The following is a 19599-nucleotide window of genomic DNA, read 5'->3' as shown; positions in this document are numbered from 1 at the left end:
GGTTCGATCCCTGGGCGGGGAACTAAGGTCCCACAAACCACCCGGTGCAGCCAAAAATAAATAAATAAATAAATAAACAAAAATAATCTAAATAATAATAATAAATAAATAAAAAGTATGAGCTATTTGCTGAAAAAAAGCAGTTACATTAAAAAAACCCCAAAAACCCCCAAAATATATAAAGGACTCATACAACTCAATATAAAAAAAAAAAACCTGATTAAAAAATGGGCAGAGGACCTGAATAGACATTTTTCCAAAGAAGACATACACACAGCCAGCAGGCACATGAAAAGGTGTTCAACATCTCTAATTATCAGGGAAATGCAAATCAAAACCACACTGAGATACCACCTCACACTTGTCAGAAAAGCTATTATCAAAAAGACTAGAAATAACAAGTGTCGGCCAGGATGTAGGGAAACGGCAACACTCGTGCCTGTTGGTGGGAATGTAAATTGGTGCAGCTAGTATGAAAAACAGTATGGAGGGTCCTCAAAAAGTAAAAAATAGAACTACCATGTGTTCCAATAATTTTATTTCTGGGTATTTATCTGAAGAAAATGAAAACACAATTCAAAAAGATATATGTACTTCTGTGTTCACTGCAGCATTATTTACAATAATCAAGCTATGGAAGCAACCCGTGTCCCTTGATAGATGAATGAATAAAGAAGATGGAATATTCCTCAGCCATAAAAAGGAATGAAATCTTGTCATTTGCAAAAACATGGATGGCCCTAGAGGGTATTATGCTAAGTGAAATAAGTCAGACAGAGAAAGACATATACCATATGATTTCAGTTATATGTAGAATCTAAAACACAAAATGCACAAACAGGACAAGACAGAAACAGACTCAGATACAGAGAACTGGTGGTTGCCAGAGAGGAGGAGAATGGGGAGATGGGCAAAATAGGTGAAGGGAGTGAAGAGGTACAAACTTCTAGTTATAAAATAAATAAGTCACAGGGATGTAATGTACAACATAGGGAATATAGTCAATAATATAGTAAATAATATTGTATGTGACAGATGGTAACTAGATTATTGCAATCATTTCATAATACATAAAAAAATATATATATATATATATATTTTTTGCGGTACGTGGGCCTCTCACTGTTGCGGCCTCTCCCGTTGCAGAGCACAGGCTGCGGACGCGCAGGCTCAGCGGCCATGGCTCACGGGCCTAGCCGCTCTGCAGCATGTGGGATCTTCCCGGACTGGGGCATGAACCCGTGTCCCCTGCATCGGCAGGCGGACTCTCAACCACTGCACCACCAGGTAAGCACTATTTTAATAACTTTTTATTTTATTTTATTTTTCTTTCTTTCTTTTTTTTCTTCCTTTTCTTCTGAGCTATATGGCTAAGAGGGTCATGGTGCTCTGGCTGGCTGTCAGGTCTGAGCCTCTGAGGTGAGAGAGCCAAATTCAGGACATTGGACCACCAGAGACCAACTGGCCCCACATAATATCAATTGGCGAGAGCTCTCCAGAGATCTCCGTCTCAACACTAAGACCCAGCTCTACTCAACAACCAGCACGCTCCAGTGCGGGACACCCCATGCCAAACAACTAGCAAGACAGGAACACAAACCCACCCAATAGCAGAGAGGCTGCCTAAAATCATAATAAGGTAAAGGACACCTCAAAACACACCACCAGACGTGGTTCTGCTCACCAAAAAGACAAGATCCAGACTCATCCAGCAGAACACAGGCACCAGTCCACTCCACCAGGAAGCCTACACAACCTGCTGAACCAACATTACCCACTGGGGGCAGACACCAAAAACAATGGGAACTATGACCCTGCAGCCTGCAAAAAGGAGATCCCAAACACAGTAAATTAAGCAAAGTGAGAAGACAGAGAAATACACAGCAGATGAAGGAGCAAGGTAAAAACCCACAAGACCAAACAAATGAAGAGGAAATAGACAGTCTACTTGAAAAAGAATTCAGAGAAATGGTACTAAATATGATCCAAAATCTTGGAAATAGAATGGAGAAAACACAAGAAAAGTTCAATAAGGACCTAGAAGAACTAAAGAGCAAACAAACATTGATGAACAACACAGTAAATGAAATTAAAAATTCTCTAGAAGGAATCAATAGCAGAACAACTGAGGCAGAAGAACGGGATAAGTGACCTGGAAGATAAAATAGTGGAAATAACTACCACAGAGCAGAATAAAGAAAAAAGAATGAAAAGAATTGAAGACAGCCTCAGAGACCTCTGGGACAACATTAAATGCACCAACATTCAAATTATAGGGGTCCCAAAAGAAGAAGAGAAAAAGAAAGGGACTGAAAATATTTGAAGAGATTATAGTTGAAAACTTCCCTAATATGGGAAAGGAAATAGTGAATCAAGTCCAGGAAGCACAGAGAGTCCCATACAGGATAAATCCAAGGAGAAACAAGCCAAGACATATTAATCAAACTATCAAAAATTAAACACAAAGAAAAAATATTAAAAGCAGCAAGGGAAAAGCAACAAATAACATACAAGGGAATCCCCATAAGGTTAACAGCTAATCTTTCAGCAAAAACTCTGCAATCCAGAAGGGAGTGGCAGGACATATTTAAAGTGATGAAAGGGAAAAACCTACAACCAAGATTACTCTACCCGGCAAGGATCTCATTCAGATTCGATAGAGAAATTAAAACCTTTACAGACAAGCAAAAGCTAGGAGAATTCAGCACCACCAAACCAGCTTTACAACAAATGCTAAAGGAACTTCTCTATGCAGCAAACACAAGAGAAGGAAAAGACCTACAATAATAAACCCAGAACAATTAAGAAAATGGTAACAGGAACATACATATCGATAATTACCTTAAATGTAAATGGATTAAATGCTCCAACCAAAAGACACAGACTGGCTGAATGGATACAAAAACAAGACCCATATATATGCTGTCTACAAGAGACCGACTTCAGACCTAGGGACACATACAGACTGAAAGTGAGGGGATGGAAAAAGATATTCCATGCAAATGGAAATCAAAAGAAAGCTGGAGTAGCAATTCTCATATCAGATAAAATAGACTTTAAAATAAAGACTATGACAGGAGACAAAGAAGGACACTACATAATGATCAAAGGATCAATCCAAGAAGAAGATATAACAATTATAAATATTTATGCACCCAACATACGAGCACCTCAACACATAAGGCAAATGATAACAGCCACAAAAGGGGAAATCAACAGTAACACAATAGCAGTAGGGGACCTTAACACCTCACTTTCACCAGTGGACAGAACAACCAAAATGAAAATAAATAAGGAAACACAAGCTTTAAATGACCCATTAAACAAGATGGACTTAATTGATATTTATAGGACATTCCATCTAAAAACAACAGAATACACTTTCTTCTCAAGTGCTCCTGGAACATTCTCCAGGATAGATTTGTGATTTGGGTCACAAATCAAGCCTTGGTAAATTTAAGAAAATTGAAATCATATCAAGTTTCTTTTCCGACCACAACACTATGAGTCTAGATATTAATTACAGGAAAACAACTGCAAAAAATACAAACACATGGAGGCTAAACAATACACTATTAAATAACCAAGAGATCACTGAAGAAATCAAAGAGGAAATCAAAAAATACCTAGAAACAAATGACAATTAAAACATGATGGCCCGAAACCTATGGGATGCAGCAAAAGCAGTTCTAAGAGAGAAGTTTACAGCAATAAAATCTTACCTCAAGAAACAAGAAAAAATCTCAAATAAACAACATAACCTTACACCTAAAGCAATTAGACAAAGAAGAACAAAAAACCCCCAAAGTTAGTAGAAGGAAAGAAATCATAAAGGTTAGATCAGAAATAAATGAAAAAGAAATGCAGGAAATGATAGCAAAGATCAATGAAACTAAAACCTGGTTCTTTGAGAAGATAAACAAAATTGATAAACCATTAGCCAGACTCATCACGAAAAAAAGGGAGATGACTCAAATCAACAGAATTAGAAATGAAAAGGGAGAAGTAACAACTGACACTGCAGAAATACAAAGGATCATGAGAGATTACTACAAGCAACTACATGTCAATAAAATGGACAACCTGGAAGAAATAGACAAATTCTTAGAAAAGCACAACCTTCTGAGACCGAACCAGGAATAAATAGAAAATAGAAACAGACCAATCACAAGCACTGAAATTGAAACTGTGATTAAAAATCTTCTAACAAACAAAAGCCCAGGACCAGATGGCTTCACAGGCAAATTCTATCAAACATTTAGAGAAGAGCTAACACCCATCCTTCTCAAACTCTTCCAAAATATAACAGAGGGAGGAACACTCCCAAACTCATTCTATGAGGCCACCATCACTCCGATACCAAAACCAGACAAAGATGTCACAAAAAAGAAAAATACAGGCTAATATCACTGATGAACATAGATGCAAAAATCCTCAACAAAATACTAGCAAACAAAATCCAACAGGAAATTAAAAGGATCATATGCCATGATCAAGTGGGGTTTATCCCAGGAATTCAAGGATTCTTCAATATATGCAAATCAATCAATGTGATACACCATATTAACAAATTGAAGGAGAAAAACCATATGATCACCTCAACAGATGCAGAAAAAGCTTTCAACAAAATTCAACACCCATTTATTTATTTATTTATTTTTTGCTGTACGCAGGCCTCTCACTGTTGTGGCCTCTCCAATTGCGGAGCACAGGCTCTGGACGCGCAGGCTCAGCGGCCATGGCTCACAGGCCCAGCCGCTCCGCGGCATGTGGGATCCTCCCGGACCGGGGCACGAACCCGTGTCCCCTGCATCGGCAGGCGGACTCTCAACCACTGCGCCATCAGGGAAGCCCTCAACACCCATTTATGATAAAAACTCTCCAGAAAGTAGGCATAGAGGGAGCTTACCTCAACATAATACAGGCCATATATGACAAACCCACAGCCAACATCATTCTCAATGGTGAAAAACTGAAACCCTTTCCTCTAAGATCAGGAACAAGACAAGGCTGCCCACTCTCACCACTATTATTCAACATAGTTTTGGAAGTGTTAGCCACAGCAATCAGAGAAGAAAAAGAAATAAAAGGAGTCCAAATCGGAAAAGAAGAAGTAAAACTGACTCAAAATAACTCAAAATTGAGTTATTTGTAATGAGGTGAATGGACCTAGAATCTGTCATACAGAGTGAAGTAAGTCACAGAGAGAAAAATAAATATCATATGCTAACACACATATATGGAATCTAAAAAAATAAATGGTTCTGAAGAACCTAGGGGCAGGATAGGAATAAAGAGGCAGATGTAGAGAATGGACTTAAGGACACTGGGAGGGGGAAGGGTAAGCTGGGACGAAGTGAGAGAGTGGCATGGACATATATACACTACCAAATGTAAAATAGATAGCTAGTGGGAAGCAGCCGCATAGCACAGGGAGTTCAGCACGATGCTCTTTGACCACCTAGAGGGGTGCGATAGGGAGGGTGGGAGGGAGATGCAAGAGGGAAGGATATGGGGATATAAGTATATGTATTGCTGATTCACTTTGTTACACAGCAGAAACTAACACAACAATGTAAAGCAATTATACTCCAATAAAGATGCTAAAAAAAAGTTAATGATTATGAAATGTGAAGATGTAAAAACAAAGAATAGCTATATGTTGGGCCAGGAAACTGGTAATAATTTAGACTACAAACCAGTCACATAACAGAGTCACTGAGCTCCCAGTTCCCTGAAGATATTGATAAAGGCCTAACACATATTCCTCAGTTGTTTTTACAGGAAGCAGACCCCCCTCAAATGAAAACTGCTATGCAAGCACAAAGAACCCAAACCAATTAAAGCCAGAGGATTGGTGTTGCCTGAAACTTTACCTTGATACCAACCAATCCGAGATTGTGCACAAGCCATTCACACACCCTGCAGCCCCCTCCCCCACACTGATTTTAAAACCTTTGTCTCCTAACCAACAACTTGGAGATGGTCCTAGGACATTGGTCCACCATCTTCCCAGGTTGCTGGCCTCCCAAATAAAACAACTTTTCCTTTTCCACCAACACTTGTCTCTTGAGTATTGGCCTTTCAATCAGCAAGAAGCCAAACTTGCTGGCCTCATCCGGTTACAGTCAATACATATTTGATCAATATAGAGTAATAATATATTAGATATTAATATTTTTCTATAGGATAGTCAAACAATCTGAGCTTTCTTTATATTTCCTAAATGTATATATTGGCATATCAATCAAATACAAGATACAAGGACAAATAAAGATTGATAGAAAATAAAACCATATATCTCTTAATTTTAGTATTTGGAATACTCACCATCAACTGTTGCTAATTTCAGTGCAGCTAGGAATTCGTCTTTTTTTAAATTAGTTTTCAAACTAGACAGAGTATTCCACAGGTCAGGAGCACTCATCTTCTCTTTGCTAAGATTGTGGAGGTTTTCAATAGCATCAGGCAATACTAAAGGGTACATAAAACACAAGTTTTACAACATACTTGTCCAAGAAGTTAATACAGTAAATTATTATCTGGAATAGTTAGGAATTGAGATTTTTATGGTTAAGAAGAATAACAAATACAGTATAAATTAATTGCCAATTTTCAAATATTAAAGCAGAATAAAATAACACAAAATTAAGTATATCTTTGAAGATTCTAAAATATTTCAAGAACTTATAGTGTCTGCACCCCTAAATAATCATTATAAAGAATAACTTTCATTGAACTATAGATTTACAAAAGGCTGAATTCACAAACATGTCCAACTGATAAAACCATGAATTAAATAGCTTTTGCTCTATATTTCCCCCCAAAATTCTTTCCTGGATAACTACTTCCTCTTTAATATACCACCGCAGACCATGGAAGGAAATTTTGTTTGATTAAAATTCCAATAGAAAACCTTTGGAAAGTTTTAACAGGGGAGTGAAGTTATCATATTACAAAAGTATAAAAGACCACTCTGGGGCTTCCCTGGTGGCGCAGTGGTTGAGGGTCCGCCTGTCGATGCAGGGAACATGGGTTCGTGCCCCGGTCTGGGAAGATCCCACATGCCATGGAGCGGCTAGGCCCATGAGCCATGGCCGCCGAGCCTGCGCATCCGGAGCCTGTGCTCCGCAACAGGAGACGCCACAACAATGAGAAGCCCGCGTACCGCAAAAAAAAAAAAAAAAAAAAAAATCACTCTGTTGCTATGTAGACATGAACTTTCTGTAGATCAAGCAGTTAGGAAGATATTGTCGTAGCTCACACACAAAAAAAAGGATAGTGGTTTCAACAAGGGTGAAAGTGATAGAGAAAAGGAGAACTGGACAAATACAGGATACATTTTGAGCATGAAGCGGAGAGTATTTAATGATGAATTGAATAACAGTCTAAGGGGGCGGGGGCCACGAAGAACTTATAGGTTTGAGACCTGAGCAACTGGGTGGAGAGTGGTATCAACAGCTGATACAGGAAGACCAGGGAAAGAATAAGAATTCTTTTTCATACACATTAAGTTTGAGATAAATAGGGTATCAAAAGGATACAGATATTATTTTAAAGCAATAAGATCACTCAGGAAAAGCCTTAGAGAATGGGACTCAGAATGGAATCTGGGGTCACACTAATATTTAAAAGTCATCCAGAAAAGAAGCAGCCAGCAAACAAGACCAAAAAGGAAGGGGTATATATACAATGGGATATTATTTAGCCACGAGAAAGAAGGAAATTCTGCCATTTGCAAACTTGAGGGTATTACTTTAAGTGAGATTAGTCAGACAGAGAAAGACAAATACTATAAGATCTCACTTATATGTGGAATCTAAAAAAGCAGAACTCATAGAAACAGAGAATAGAATGGTGGTTACCAGGGGTTGGGGAGTGGGGTAACTGGGGAGATGTTGGTCAAAGGATACTAACTTGCAATTAGAAGATTAATGAGCCCTGGGGATCTAATGCACAGCATTGTGATTATAGTTAATACTGTATTATACACTTGAAAGTTGCTAAGAGACTAAATCTTAAATGTTCTCACCACAAAAAAGAAATAATATTTATGTGATGTGATGGAGGTGTTAGTTAAACACTACGGTGGTAATCATACTGCAATGTATAAGTGTATCAAATCAACAGATTGCACACCTTAAACTTACACAATGTCAATTATATCTCATTTTTTTTTAAAAGGAAGAGCCAATAAGATGAGAGGGACATTAGGAGACTACAGTGTCACAGAAGACAGGAGAAGAGAAATTTTTAAGAAGAAACATATTAAAACCTGCTAGAGGTAAACAAGATGAAGACAGAAAATTGACCCTTGGATTTAGCAAGATGAGATTTAACTTTTCGTAAAAAGCTAGTATGAAGTGGCAAGGTCAAAAACCTGAATGAGTGCTTTTAAAGAGAGAACTGGCAATATGGTAGACTGAGAACAGCGAGATTCCCCTTCAACCTCAAAAATAAAACATATTCTAATGCTAAATTAAGAATATCAATAAATATAATATTTGCTGGTGCTTACGCAAGCAACACATCAGGAACAGTCCAGTTCTTTGAGGGTGGCCACTCTACCACAGCTCACCCCCAATACACCCTGAGAGTCCACACAGGCCCCGCCTGATGTGGCTCCACAACAGGGTGGGGGCAGTGGAGGCTGGGGGCAGTGATCGGATGTGAAGGACAAAGTAGACTTGCACCCAATACTGCATCTGAGTGGAGTGACGGAAACAATTGCTGGCCCCTGCACAGGTAGCATATTGGAGATACCTCAGACCTCTGTCTGCGACAGATACAAGCTGAGAACCTGCATGGACCCCACTTGCTTCAGCTCTCCTCCCCTTTCAGGCAAGGGTCCCGGAGCAGGAAGAAGGGAAAGCACACACTTAAAGGGAACAGAGCCAGGCCTGGCCCAACCCTCAGGGCTTCTGCTTCAGCAACTTGGGATCAAACCCCGCCCTGATAGGGCAGGGATGGCCACTGAGCAGAGAAGTCCTGCCTCACACCTCACTCCATCTCTAGCCCCACCCCTACCAGGTGATAGCTGCCAGCACACTCTGAGAAAAGATGTGACCTGTGTCCATGCCAAATCCAGCTCTCCCACCAAAGGTACTGTGCACACCCTGTCTGTATAGGGATGCCCCCACATAAGAAAACCCCTTCAAGACCACAGTAGGTAACTGTTTTACCTAAAAAGAGGCAGAGAAAGTTAAGCAAAATGAAAAGGCAGAGGAATTGCTCTCAATTGAAAGAGCCAAAGAAAACCCCTGAAAAAAATTAATAATGAAACAAATAAACAATTTACCAGATAAAGAATTCAAAGCATTGGTAATAAAAATGTTAACTGAATTAGGGAAAAGAATAGATGAACAGTGAAAATTTTAATAAGGAACTAGAAAATATAAAAAAGACTTAATCAAAAATGAAGAATTCAATAGTTGAAATTAAAAAAAATACTAGAAGGAATGATTGGCAGACTAAAGTGATACAGAAGGATACCATTTGGAAAGAAATGTAATAGCAACTGTAAGTACAATAAACAGTTGAGAGATAAACATGAAGGTGCAAAATATGACATCAAAAATACAAAATGTGGGGGAGGTGAGTAAAAACTGTAGACCTTTTAGAATGTGTTTGAACTTAAATGACTACCAGTTTAAAACAACCCAATCAAAAATTGGGCAGAAGCCCTGGATAGAGGTTTTTCCAAAGAAGACATACAGATGGCTAAAAGGTACGTGAAAGAAGCTCAACATCACTAATTATTAAAGAAATGCAAATCAAAACCACAGTGAGATATCACCTCACACCTATCAGAATGGCTATCATCAAAAAGTCCACAAATAACAAATATCGGCAAGGATATAGAGAAACTGGAACCCTTGTACACTGTTGGTGGGGATGTAATTTGTTGCAGCCACTGAGGAAAATAGCATGGAGGTTCCTCAAAAAGCTAAAATAGAACTACCATATGTCCAGCAATTTCACTCCTGGGTATGTATTTGGAAAAACAGAAAACACTAATTTCAAAAGATAGATGCACCCCAATGTTCATAGCAGCACTATTTACAATAGCCAAGATATGGAAGCAACCTAAGTGTCCATCAACAAATAAATGAATAAAGAGGAAACGGTATGTGTGTGTATACACGCACACACACACACACACACACACTGGAATATTACTCAGCCATAAAAAAGAACAAAATTCTGCCATTTGCAGCAATTTGGATGGATCTAGAGAATACGATGCTTAGTGAAATAAGTCAGACAGAGAAAAACAAATACTGTATGAAATCACTTTTGTGTGGAATCTGAAAAAATAAAACAAATGAATGTATACAGCAGAACAAAACCAGACTCACAGTTATCGAAAACAAACTAGCGGTTATCAGTGGGGAGAGGCAAGAGGGAAGAGGGGATGGGACAAGACAGCTGTATGGGATTAAGAGATACAAACTAGTATGTATAAAATAGATAAGCAACAAAGATATATTGTATAGCACAAGGAATTATAGTCATTATCTTGTAAACTACAAAAAATAAAATTAAGTAAATGATAAAAACCAAGATAGGGTCTCCCTGGTGGCGCAGTGGTTGAGAGTCCGCCTGCCGATGCAGGGGATACGGGTTCGTGCCCCGGTCTGGGAGGATCCCATATGCCGCGGAGCGGCTGGGCCCGTGAGCCATGGCCGCTGAGCCTGCGCATCCGGAGCCTGTGCTCCGCAACGGGAGAGGCCACAACAGTGAGAGGCCCGCGTACGGAAAAAAAAAAAAAAAAAAAAAACCAAGATAAAAGAATAAAAACTAAAATTCTATGACAGCCACATGGAATGATCAAGTGGCTTACATAAAATCTGAATGAGTTCACAATGTAAAAATATATGTCCAGTCATTGGATGTGCTTGAAATGGTTTTATTAAAATTATTTTCTATTGGCATTTACTTTAATTAAAAAAGTACTTGAAGAAAAAGAGTGAGAAAGGAAATATAACTACAGATATGAATAAGATATTATACAACCCTGTGCTAATAAAATTTTTTATCTCCATGAAACTGAAATTCCTAGGAAAAGTGCCTGACAATGCAAATAATCCTTTCATCCAATTAATCAATTGTGTTTCCTTGTATAGGAGACAAATTAAATTTATATATAAGGTAAAAATAGCTGTTACTTAAAGTGCACTATTACCTAATATGTGGCACAAAACAACGCAATCCTACTTTTAGCCCCAATCTTCAAAGTACTAATTTCACTCCAATATACATATATGACCTTACATTTTTTTTACAGTGAGCTTCTTAGTGACAAAGACTGTCTTCTTCATCTTAGCACTCTCACAGCTTAACATATAATCTGGTACATAGTAATGGCTCAATAAATGTTATTGAATAAAGTGGAAGATGAAAAAAAATATGAACAGCTGAAACCAGAAATTCTGCATTATAGTACTCAGCTATGGTCACTAGATGGCATCACTTTCCCAAAGTAAGAAAACATTTTAAACCTTCCCAAAATATGAATTTCATATATGTGGTTCTAGCTCTTTATAATAAAGTATGAGGTTGAACAGTAAGATTATGATAGCTTTCAATTCATTTGCATGTGGAAGTTCTAGATTTAGGAATCAGTAATGGAGAAGATTAAGATCAAACATAGCACAAAGCCAGGCATTTATTTGCCTGATGATCTTTAGGATGGCTAGCTCTTTTAATACATTATACTTTTCTAAAATCTGTCAAACCATTTAGTCCACAAAAAGCACAAGATACGATGTTCTAACATAATTTTTCAGAGAAGCATTCCGTGTTGCTCATCATAGTATCAACGAATTCTTTAAAATTCACTTTTTTTGTTTCTGAAGGGAAAAGAACACATTTTCTTCAGTATCTTCAAGTATTAAATTATTATGATAAATACTGAATTATATAAAACAAGTTATATATTCAGGGAGATAACATAATTATATCCAACAGCTAATACTAACCACTAAAGATATATGGGTATAAGGGGGAAAAGCAATTCAATTTACAGGCAAAAGCTAAACCCTGAAAATACCAAGAAAATTTATCAAAATCCTTCTAGCCACAAGTGTACATTTTTAACTTTAAACTTATATTATCTTGTCTTGGTCTTGTAACAACTCAGTAAAATATGTAGGTAAAGAATTAGTATGTTATTTTACATGTTAAAAAATACATACGTGGTGTGATTTTTTTTCTACGTTCACAGTAGGAAATGCAAGATCAGGAATTAGAAGCGAGCTCTCTTGACTCTCTGTTTCTTCTACATCAGGCTAACATTCACATTGATATCTTTAGTATACTGTTGAAAACATTAAACATCTTAATAGTAATTTTATACCTAGACAATGGCTTTCCTTGATTATGTATAACTCTTCATAATATCCCAATGTTAGAATGGATAAAATATTTCTAAGAATTTTCTAAGGCCAGATATAAAGGTTTTATATAAATATAATGAGCTTTTGATAACCCTAGTCCTTTGCTTACCCCACTGAGAAAAAAAATTCTAATGCACTGTAAAAAATACAGCACAGGGCTTCCCTGGTGGCGCAGTGGTTGAGGGTCCGCCTGCCGATGCGGGGCACACGGGTTCGTGCCCCGGACCGGGAGGATCCCACATGCCGCGGGAGCGGCTGGGCCCGTGAGCCATGGCCGCTGGGCCTGCGCATCCGGAGCCTGTGCTCCGCAGCGGGAGAGGCCACAACAGTGAGAAGCCCGCGTACCGCAAAAAAAAAAAAAAAAAATACAGCACAGTATACTTCCTATTCCCAGTATTAAATATCTTTGAGAATTTACTTCAAAGAGCACCAAATCACTTTGTATTCTTAGCCAAATTTTTGGAGACAAAAAAAGTGAGACCTTGAAAAATTCTGGGGGAATTATAGAGTTAGTTAAGATTTACATTCCCCAACAGGAACATACTACTCTCTAAATATTTGCAACATATATTCGTCATGAAGCGTGATTATACACCAAACCACTGGGAAGCCACCACCCAGCTGAAGAAGATTATTAATACCATTGCCTCTATGCTTTTCCCATTCCATTATCCTGCTTCCCCCACAAAGAGGATATTACTGAATTTTTAAAATGTATCAATCTTTTGCTCTTTTACATATAATTTGTAACTGGATAAATAAATTATTTTTAATTTTGTTTTGAAGCTTTTGTTACACTATAGCAATCTGAGACTTGCTTTTTTCATTCAATATTATATATCCAACAATCATCCATATGCTATATTGCTATGTTCATTTTCACTAATGTGTACACCATTAGTATTCCATTATACAACAAAGGTATATACCACAATTTATACATTCTGCCACTGATCATGTTGTTTCTTTTTTTGTTGTTATTATTAAGATCAGTGTTGCCATGAACATTCTTGAATATGTCTCCTTGTAAATCAGTGCAAGAGATTTCCTTGAATTTATAGCTAAAACTGGATTTTTCTAAGCCACAGGGATATGAAAACCTTACAAAATACTACACGTTTTTCAAAGTTGTTTTATCACTTTCACCATATTTACCAACACTTAGATTAACAGACATCTTAATTTTTACCAGTTTAGTGGGTATAAAAAGTTGTCTCACTGTGACCTAAATTTTGCATTTCCCTGATTACTAATGATGTTGAGAAGCTTTTCATATGATTATTAGCAATTTGTGTTTCTTCACCTGGAAATGGCTGTTCTTGAAATTTAGCCATTTTTCTATTGGGTTGTTAATTTATAGGGGTTCCCTATATATTCTCTACAACAATCCTTTGCTGTTATAAGTGTTGCAAATAATCTTTACTCCGTTTGTGGCTTGTTCTCCTTGTAGTATGTTTTAGTAAAGAGAAGATCTTAATTTTAACGTAACCAAATTTATCAATCTTTTCTCTTCTGCTTAGTGATTTTGTATTTTTTTTAAAAATCCCTCCGAACTCTAAGTCAGAAAATTTTTCTTCTTTTTTTCCTAAAACTTTTACTGTTCACATCTGGAAATTATTACTGAATATGGTATATAGATAAGGATCCAATTCCATTTTTTTCCATTTGAATAGTTAATTATTCCAGCACCATTTATTAAGTGGTGCTTCTTTTCCCTGCTGTGATCTAACACCTCATTATATATGTTGCCATATGTGTATGTAGATAGATTTGGAAGTTCCTTATCTTGTCCTATTGGTCAATTTCTCTATCCCTGTGCCATTCTCACACCGTTTAAATTACTATAGCTTTATAACGAGACTTGATATCCAGGAAAGCTGGTCTCCTTCAACACCACACACACACACACACACACACACACACACACTCTCACACACACACACCCCTACTTTTTATTATGAAAAATTGTAAATATATACAAAATAGAAAGTATATGGTGGACTTCCCTGGTGGCACAGCGGTTAAGAATCCACCTGCCAATGCAAGGGACACGGGTTCGAGCCCTGGTCTGGGAAGATCCCACATGCCACGGAGCAACCAAGCCCATGTGCCACAACTACTGAGCCTGTGCTCTAGAGCCTGCGCTCTAGAGCCTGCGTACCACAACTACTGAGGCCATGTTCCACAACTACTGAAGCCCACGCGCCTAGAGCCCGTGCTCCACAATAAGAGAAGCCACCGTAGTGAGAAGCCCGTGCACCACAACGAAGAGTAGCCCCTGCTCACCACAACTAGAGAAAGCCCACGCATAGCAACGAAGACCCAACAGAGCCAAAAATAAATAAATTGATTAATTAAAAAAAAAAGTAAAAGGCTGACCTGTATCTACTGACATGGAAAACTTTCCAAGACATATTACTTAGTTTAAAAAAATCATAGTAAAAAATAATGTATATATTATGATCCTTTTCTCTTAAAGTATAAGATATTTCTATTTTTTCCATTTTTGGAGGGTCTCTTGATTCCTAACTGTATGCTTGGTCTTTTTACTAGACTCTGTGAGATCTAGGTCCTCTGCCTAAAAATCAATGACTTATTTCATCTTATGAAACATATATATATTCACAATTGCATATAAATATGATTCTAAGGTCAACATTAAACTATAAAAATCTAGGAGAAATTAAAGAGTGTCTTCCACATCTTTATACACTTAAATATTGCTTGGATATTTTATAAAAATAACATATTCAAGAATTATGTGTATTGCTTTAAGAGGAAAAATAAAGAAACCTGGGACTTCCTGATTGGTCTCAGAACACATGGCCATAAACAGAAATAAGGTCAAAATAGGAAACCAGGACTTGAAAAACCAAGGAATGTAAGAGAGAAAATAAGCTGGTTCAACAAGTAGGCAGTACTTAGGAGTCCAAGCAAACATATAAATCTATAGTCAGGAAAAAGCTATAAGTCAAAAACCAAGTAGATAAAGGAGAATCCCAGTGTCACAGGAGTTAATCAAAATGCCAAGTAGGAAGTAAGGAATTAAAAAAGGAAAAGCAAACCAAGCATCATATCTATATTGTTCATTGCTGCATATGGTAGGCATTTAATAACATTTATTACATTAATGAATAAGTAAACATTAAAGAGTTTTTCTTGCCTCTTGTTTGCTTATTCAGGAATATTGACTATCACATTCATATATCCTTGATTCTAATATAGTCTGGTTGACAATAAATATATATAATCCCAAGGACTGAACATTGGAACTTGATCTTGCCTAATGGAAAACCCAACAAACTGCTAAAATTAGATCATGAACACTAGAGATCTCGGATTTTTGGAAGCACTGTTTCTATCTTTAACATGAATAGTCCAACCACTTTCTTTACAATTTATATGTAGTGTAAACTAAAAGTTACTAGGAGACCCTTCAGCACCTGAAATTTTTAGGGAGAAATTCAAGCAGATTCTAGACAGTGAAAAACGTACTGTTAAGGGTAGAGAAGAAAACGGATGTGAGTTTTCAATAGAGGAAAAAAAACATGAACAAAGGCATGGAAGTAAGAATGAAATTGGCATATATGGAGATTTATGATTCACTGGAGCATGGGGTTCTTGCCGGGGAAAGATTTATGGAGAAAGGAGGAGCAGCAAGCAAAATTATGAAGAAGTGAGGACGTCAAGCTTAAGAGTTTGGACTAAGAAGAGCAGCTAAATTTTTGAGATAATGACATGACAAAAACTTTGTTTTAAGAAAATTGGTCTATCAATTGTGTAAAGGAAAAAGTGGAGATTGAAGATAGAAAATTAGGACAGGACTTCCCTGGTGGCACAGTGGTTAAGAATCCGCCTGCCAATGCAGGGGACATGGCTTCAAGCTCTGGTCCGGGAAGATCCCACATGCTGCGGAGCAACTAAGCCCGTGCGCCACAACTACTAAGCCTGCACTCTAGAGACTGTGAACCACAACTACTGAGCCTGCGTGCCACAACTACTGAAGCCTGCGCACCTAGAGCCCATGCTCCACAACAAGAGAAGCCATAGCAAGAAGCCTGCACACCACAATGAAGAGTAGCCCCTGCTTGCTACGACTAGAGAAAGCTTGCATGCAGCAACGAAGACCCAACACAACCAAAAACAAACAAACAAATAAATAAATTCATTTTTAAAAAAACAAAAGAAAATTAGGATAACATGGCAGTGATCCAGGTTTTTTAGTGCTTTTTATAGAATAACTCGTGTCTAATTTTTCTCAACCTAGACTACTGGGGCAAAAAGGAGTTAAGAGATTCTGAAAAAGCATAAATTCATATAACCACCCCACCCTAAAATCAGTTACTATCAAAATCATTCTCTTCTATAATTTTGAAGAAACATCTTTTTACCTGGATCCTGAGAGACCAAATAACAAACTTCATTCACAGCCTTAAGGTAATTTGAAAAATCCATCATTCCATTAACTATAAGAATGATTGAGAAACAGAAAGAAAAAAACTCCATTAGCAAACTTATCAGCAAACTCACTGAGAATATAAAAGGGCAAAACAAAAAATGTAACTAGAATTAACTGATATTAGAATACCATGGTCTATATTACAAAAGCTGTCAAGGTTAACATTATAGAATGTAAAAAGAAAACTTACCAGAAAGTATTTACATATCATAATTATGTAGTAAATAGTGCTGCAGCAATAATAAGAATGATATATAGACTAGAACTGGAGATATTACACTTCTCTTTGCTCAAGGCTCTAATTTTTATATTTGTAATTAGGTGCAAAAAATACATGCAACATGCCAATTTTACATACACAGTGGTTTTATCTTAAAAGGATAGGACTGATTTCATCATGTTCTAGAAAAATCCTCTATACCTGTGGTTTGGGGGTAGATTATGGATCTTGTTGAGATTCTAATGAAAGCTTTGCCTCACACCATTCCACCTTTCTCTCTCTCTCTCATCACACACACACACACACACACACACACACAATGCATTAGAACAAATGTACACAATACTGCACAATATTAAAGTAATCCTTATCCCCAAAAAAGTCTCATTTTTCATGCAAAAAGTAATGGCTATTTCTTAAAAGAATAATATCTGAATTGTACAAATGAAAATTTCAGTAAGAATTTTTGTCTGGCTTGAATGAGAAGTTGAAATTATGTAGTGGGTTTTTGAATGATATTGCACAGGTCATCTCTGATAGCAACTAGAGCTGAAAATCCAGACTTACAAATTGTGCCAAACCACAGAATCAGGGTTCTTAAATCTCATTTTCTAGACAAGCATAGATCTGTGTTAAGGAACATCTGAATTTTTCAAAATTCTTCAAGTTAATTATCTATGAAGTTATTTTCCTCTGTCTTTAAATAAATGAGGCCAACTTTGAAAGGATTTACATCAATGTTATCTATGTCCAGAAGAAAATTATTATAAATCCACATTTCAATTTAATGTCATCTGAACAAAGTAACCTTTAGAACAATTCAGTGCTTCCAGTGGTCTGCAGGCTTCTACCTGCAGAGAAGTTGACAAGGCTTGGTTGTTCTCATTTCCAAACAACAGAAGCACTTTCTCCAATTTTGGAAAATTTATTAAGTTGTCTACCTCAAAAATTCTTTTTCAGTGTAACAACTTGAAAGTGGTTTCTCCTTTCCTTCAAAAACAATAAAATGTCTGTACAAATTTCAGTCAACTACTTTGACTTGTTTTCTGACTTCTATGTGACACTGGGTTAAGCAAAACTCCTTTAGATAAAACATCAAGAGTACAAACCACGAATAAAAAAATTGTAGACTAGATTTCATCAAAAGTATGAACTTATGGCTCACTTATAAATAAAATAAACAAATTTATTTAAAAAATAAAAAATAAAATTAGCCAGGCAGAGAAGTTTTAAAAAAAAAGAGGAAAAAAGAGTAAAGAAAACCTATGGAAGTTATAGGAAATAATCAAAAGAAACAATATCTGCATTACAGGAATTCCAGAAAGAGAAGAGAAAGAGAAAGGAACAGTAAGTATATTTAAAGCAATAATGGCTGAAAACATCCCAAACCTGGGAGAGAAATGGACATTCAGATCCACAAGCCCAAAAGGATCCCCAAATAGGTTGAACCCAAATAAGGCTACAGCAATACACTTTAAAATTGTCAAAAATCAAAAACAAAGAAAGAATTTTGAAAGCAGCAAGAGAAAAAAGACAAGAGAATCCCATAAAACCATAGGCAGATTTTTCAACAGAAACTTTTCAGACCAGGAGAGAATGCGACAATATATTCAAAATATTGACAGAAAAAAAAAAACTGTCAAGCAAGAATTCTATACCCAGGAAACCTGTATTTCAGAAAGGCATAAGAATTGGAAAGAAATAATTTAAATTGTCTCTTTGAGAACATAGGCAAAACATTCTCTGACATCAATTGTAGCAATGTTTTCTTAGGTCAATCTCCCAAGGCAATAGAAATAAAAGCAAAATTAGGGATTCCATGGTGGCGCAGTGGTTGAGAGTCCGCCTGCCGATGCAGGGGATGAGGGTTCGTGCCCCGGTCTGGGAAGATCCCGCATGCCGTGGAGTGGCTGGGCCCGTGAGCCATGGCCGCTGAGCCTGCGCGTCCGGAGCCTGTGCTCCGCAATGGGAGAGCCACGGCAGTGAGAGGCCCGCGTACCGCAAAAAAAAAAAAAGCAAAATTAAACAAATGGGACCTAAACAACCTTATAAGCTTTTGCACAGCAAAGGAAACCATAAACAAAACAAAAAGATAACCTATGGACTGGGAGAAAATATTTGCAAATGATGCAACCAACAAGGGCTTAATTTCCAAAATATACAAACAGCTCATACAGCTCAATAACAAAAAAAAAAACAACCCTATCAAAAAATGGGAAGAAGACATAAATAGAGATTTCCCCAAAGACATACAGATGGCCAATAAGCACATGAAAAGCTGCTCAACATCATTAACTATTAGAGAAACGCAAATCAAGACTACAATGAGGTGTCACCTCACAGCGGGCAGAATGGCCATCATTAAAAAGTCTACAAATAACAAATGCTGGAGAAGATGTGGAGAAAGGGAACCTTCCTACACTGTTGGTGGGAATGTAAATTGGTGCAGTCACTATGGAAAACAGAATAGAAGTTCCTTCAAAAACTAAAAATAGAGTTACCATATGATCCAGCAATCCCAT

At 37.2% G+C, this 19599-nt stretch overlaps 1 protein-coding gene across 1 annotated transcript in view; it reads right to left on the bottom strand.

Moving 5' to 3' along the window:
• Nucleotides 1–800: 800 nt before the first annotated feature.
• The window catches only part of EFCAB13 (EF-hand calcium binding domain 13), a gene marked incomplete at both ends in the record, with an annotated part of 45919 nt that continues 27120 nt past the window's right edge, over nucleotides 801–19599 (bottom strand). The window contains 3 exon segments of the mRNA XM_082603831.1: nucleotides 801–817; nucleotides 6331–6474; nucleotides 11778–11852. Of these exon segments, the coding sequence (XP_082459957.1) occupies nucleotides 801–817; nucleotides 6331–6474; nucleotides 11778–11852 (236 nt within the window).

Source organism: Mesoplodon mirus, assembly GCF_964341445.2.
Source record: "Mesoplodon mirus genome assembly, chromosome: 18".
Classification (NCBI taxonomy): Eukaryota; Metazoa; Chordata; class Mammalia; order Artiodactyla; family Ziphiidae; genus Mesoplodon; species Mesoplodon mirus.
Note: the sequence above shows the minus strand (reverse complement) of the source record. Positions and strands in the feature narration are given on the sequence as shown.